At 36.1% G+C, this 4911-nt stretch overlaps 1 protein-coding gene across 6 annotated transcripts in view; it reads right to left on the bottom strand.

Annotated features, from left to right (window-relative positions):
* The window catches only part of LOC106462300, a 111887-nt gene that overhangs the window by 9448 nt on the left and 97528 nt on the right, over window positions 1-4911 (bottom strand). For 5 of the 6 annotated variants that reach the window (XM_022389504.1, XM_022389506.1, XM_022389507.1 and 2 more), the window contains one exon: window positions 28-3966. In XM_022389504.1, coding sequence (XP_022245212.1) covers window positions 3783-3966 — 184 coding nt within the window. In that variant the 3' untranslated portion in view covers window positions 28-3782. The remainder of the gene's footprint in view (window positions 1-27; window positions 3967-4911) is intronic. The other variant, XM_022389508.1, reaches the window with a different exon arrangement.

The raw sequence follows: 4911 nt of genomic DNA, 5'->3' as shown, positions 1-4911 counted from the left end.
GTAGAATAGCTAGACACCATCATCAACCTCCATAGTCTTGTGCTACCCCTGTCGGGTTAGATAGTGGGATAGCTAGTCACCATCATCAACCTCCATTGTCTTATGCTACTCTTGCCTGGTTAGATAGTGGGATAGCTAGTCACCACCATGAACCTCCATAGCCTTGTGCTACTCTTGTCTGGTTGGACAGTAGAATAGCTAGACACCATCATCAACCTCCATAGTTTTGTGCTACCCCTGTCGGGTTAGATAGTGGGATAGCTAGTCGCCATCATCAACCTCCATAGTCTTGTGCTACCCCTGTCGGGTTAGATAGTGGGATAGCTCATCGCCATCATCAGCCTCTATAGTATTGTGCTACTCTTGTCTGGTTAGATAGTGGGATAGCTAGTCACCATCATCAACCTCCATAGTCTTGTGCTACTCTTGTCTGATTAGATAGTGGAATAGCTAGTCGCCATCATCAACCTCCATAGTCTTGTGCTATCCCTGTCTGGTTGGACAGTAGAATAGCTAGTCACCATCATCAACCTCCATAGTCTTGTGCTAACTCTTGTCTGGTTAGATAGTGGGATAGCTAGTCACCATCATCAACCTCCATAGTCTTGTGCTACTCTTGTCTGGTTGGACAGTAGAATAGCTAGTCACCATCATCAACCTCCATAGTCTTGTGCTACTCTTGTCTGGTTAGATAGTGGGATAGATAGTCGCCATCATCAACCTCCATAGTCTTGTGCTACTCTTGTCTGGTTGGACCGTAGAATAGCTAGTCACCATCATCAACCTCCATAGTCTTGTGCTACTCTTGTCTGGTTAGATAGTGGGATAAATAGTCGCCATCATCAACCTCCATAGTCTTATGCTACTCTTGCCTGGTTAGATAGTGGGATAGCTAGTCACCACCATGAACCTCCATAGCCTTGTGCTACTCTTGTCTGGTTGGACAGTAGAATAGCTAGACACCATCATCAACCTCCATAGTCTTGTGCTACCCCTGTCTGGTTGGACAGTAGAATAGCTAGACACCATCATGAACCTCCATAGCCTTGTGCTACTCTTGTCTGGTTGGACAGTAGAATAGCTAGACACCATCATCAACCTCCATAGTCTTGTGCTACCCCTGTCTGGTTGGACAGTAGAATAGCTAGACACCATCATCAACCTTCATAGTCTTGTGCTACTCTTGTCTGGTTAGATAGTGGGATAGCTAGTCGCCATCATCAACCTCCATAGTCTTGTGCTACCCCTGTCTGGTTAGATAGTGGGGTTTTTATCATCACTCTTATAATGCATCCACGGCCCCAAAGTACAAAGTGCGTCTTTGCGGCAACGAATTACGAATCACGTATCCTTGGATTCATATTCCAGGCAAGCCAACCACTAGGTAAGGCCTAACTTGTCTTAAATAACATTCTGATTTTTTCTAAAATAACTAAGTTGACACGGGCAATATCTTTAACTGGTTAATAATACATTTAGCAAAAATGCTTTCGGTGAAAGAAAGAAATTCAAAATATTCTTAATTTACATTAATTCTCTTTTCTTAGCAGAGAATCATCATTTCAGAAATAATCTGGAAAAACATATATTTATTATTAATAAAAATCATTTCTTCCTTTAATAATTCTATAATTTTTGTAACAGCATTTCTGCCTTTACCATATTTTTCTTCTATTGAAGAGAAACAAACGTTTAAAAGTATCAATCTTTACTACCAAGCAAGTTCAAATAAAAACTTAACGTTTTTAACAAGAATACTTAACCATAGAATTTTATGGTATGTTTACAGGAAATGTATCGAATTAACAACAATATATATATATATGTGTGTGTGTGTGTGTCGATAGAAATAAATATATATACTACTTATAGTCCTTAAGAGTAAAGCCCTCTTTATAAATTAATTAAATTCATATTTTTAAGGATCAAAAAAGAAACATTGTTGTCAATCATTTTTACATTCAAAACACCTAGATATGTTTTACAATTTCGTAATGTTATTTATTTATTCGAAATATTACACGAAGGATGAAAATGAAAAGTTCAGTATCTCATTTTGCCCAATTAGCGGGTAATGTAATTTAATAGATATACCGTATACACTTTTAATTCCTTTAACCACAAAATCATTAGTGAAAAATCTTTTTTGAAGGTGTGGTTAATTTGTATTGTTTATTTTTATTCATAACTTTATTAACTTCGATTAGCTATCATCCTATATGTTTTTTTGTTCCGCACATATCTTAATGATACATTGTTGTTAATATGTAGCAATATATATTTTCAAAAATGTTAGTAATAAAAGTTGAGCATGATGAGAATGAACGTATACCAGCTTTGTTTTCGTAAATTATTTTCTTTCTGTCTTATGTTTTTGTCGAAATCATCTATCGTACGCAAGTGGTTTATAATTAATCAACTGAAAGACGGTCAGCATACCAACCAATCCACTGCTCACAATATTTTGTCTGCCTTTTTAAAGCTAGTTTCAATGTTACAAAGTATCTGTTATGTTATTGATTTTTCTGGAAGATTGAAACACGATCAAATTTATAAGTTAGACTTTAAAATCATAAAATATATAAACTATTGTTTCACAACGAAACACCCATATGTGTGTGTATGTCTATGTTTGTCTGGGAGAAAAACCCAAACTTGTTGTTAATGCGGTACTTTAAATTACACGTAGTGCTTTAACATTGATAGTTTCGACACTTTCTTTAGGAATCTAAAGTTCTTATATATACATGAATGAGCATTATTACACACCAAAAACTGCAAGTTTACTTCTTCTTCTACGTCATACGTGAATGATACGTTTTACTAAGGTATCATCACATTCTATAAACGAATCTTTGGATAATAAACAAGTGCATTTCATGTAAAATATAACTTTTTTTCTTGTAACTGTGAGGGCTGCTTTAGTACGATGTGTAAAATTGTTTTCCAACAGAAACTTATAAAATGAATAAACTGTTTCAGTTTCTTAACAAAAATTAGTTTAAGCCATAGTTTGTTTTTCAATTTAGGAAACAACATGTACCATCTGAGTTAGTTTTCGTACAAATTGCCCTATTTATCCAGCTTGGGACTATTGTTGAGAAAATGCGCCTTGTCTTTACGTATATAACATTGAGAGAGGGACATAATGAATAGTAGTCTACAATATGGGGAGAAGAGATATAACGCAAAGTATTTTCTAACGAGGGGAAGAGACATAACGCACAGCGTTATGCAGCATGGGAGAGAGAGAGAGAGAACCATAACCCCTGGAGGGACATAACTCTTAGTACTATACAACATGAAAGAGGGACATACAACAGGTGGAGGAACATAACGTATAGTGTTATACAACAGAGGGAGGGACATAATGCGTAGCGTTATACAACAAGTGGAGGAACATAACGTATAGTGTTATACAACAGAGGGAGGGACATAATGCGTAGCGTTATACAACAGGTGGAGAAACATAAAGTATAATGTTATATAACATGTTGAGGGATATAACGCAAAGAGTTATTCAACATGGGGTAGGGACATAATGCACATTATGTACAAGAAGTTAAGGATCGTACTGCACAGTGTTATACAACGGGGAAAACAAAATTTACAGCGTTTCTAGACAGTAAAAAGAAACTTGAGCTGAAAGCCCGTTTCAAGTATGTTCTACTAACTAGAATCTGTTTGACAAGGCTGAACTGGTGACAGTTACTCAAGACGAGAGCTTGCTCTAACTTTTCCACGTCGTCATTTCTGGTGTTACAACCTTAGCTTTCCTTTGTCTACAGGAGCTGGTCGATGACGGGGTGAAGAAGAGACATGTGTTCGGCCCCTTTGATAGGCAGCGTGTTCACGGAGTAATGATGAACCATCTCTGGTACGCTATCGAACGACCTCCCGAATTGACCTAGAATAAACTTCTCGTCACTGTGTACTATCTTCATGTGCATGAAGCCCTTGGCACTCCTGCAAGAAGATATGAATTATGGATGAGAAGCTCTAATCGTTTTCATCGGTTACAGTGATTTAGTCTACATGTTCATCGTGGTTCTAAACATTAGCCTTGTTATATCACAGATGTGCCAGAATGCACTTATCAATATCTAAAACCAACAATCCAAGTAAATGTTTCCATAAACTGGCAATGGCTCGTTTATTTTAATTAGAAATTTTTGGAAAGAAGATGTTATGAGGGGGAAACACCAAATAAAAGGAACAGCTGTGACGTTTTGGAAGTTTCCTAATTCTATCCGTATTTTATGTTTTGGAATACTTAAATCTACCACAAGAAGCCAAGCCTGGAAATATCAATAGATTTTTATCAAAAAACCAATATCCGTATAATAAATAGGGTAAAATTTCACGTTTTAACACTAAGTTATGTTTAATCCGTCTTTTACAACTAGGAAATCACAAATCTTTTGCGTTAATATCAGCCAAATAAAATATATATATATAAAGACGAAATGTGTGTTTGTTTGCACCGTAACTCATCCGAGCCTATTGAGCCAATCTTAACCAAAATTTGAATGTAAACACTATGAACTATGGGGAATGTCCTAAGGTGTTCAAGATTGAACTTAACCCTATTTCTGCTTTGTAAAACCTGTTGATTAATTACTCCGAGCATATTGAGTAAATCTCAAACGCTCTTGGCAGGTTGACGCTTTAAACAATGTTGAATATTCTAAAGGGATTTAAGGTTAAAGAATGAAAGTTGCTGGATTGTTTCTCAAACAACCATGCTTTTCTCATGATCAATGAGATGCAGGGTGTTCAAGGGTTAAATCTTCTCAAAATCTTTATTTGTTGGTAGATGGAAAGCAAACTGCAAATGTTACTTATGAAGAAACTTTGTTATAATTTTAAAATTTTGAGATAAAGTTTATGTTCAAGTTATTACTTTGAAAT

Source organism: Limulus polyphemus, unplaced genomic scaffold, assembly GCF_000517525.1.
Source record: "Limulus polyphemus unplaced genomic scaffold, Limulus_polyphemus-2.1.2 Scaffold1137, whole genome shotgun sequence".
Classification (NCBI taxonomy): domain Eukaryota; kingdom Metazoa; phylum Arthropoda; class Merostomata; order Xiphosura; family Limulidae; genus Limulus; species Limulus polyphemus.
The sequence above is the reverse complement of the archived record's forward strand: the minus strand, read 5'-3'. Positions and strand labels throughout refer to the sequence as shown.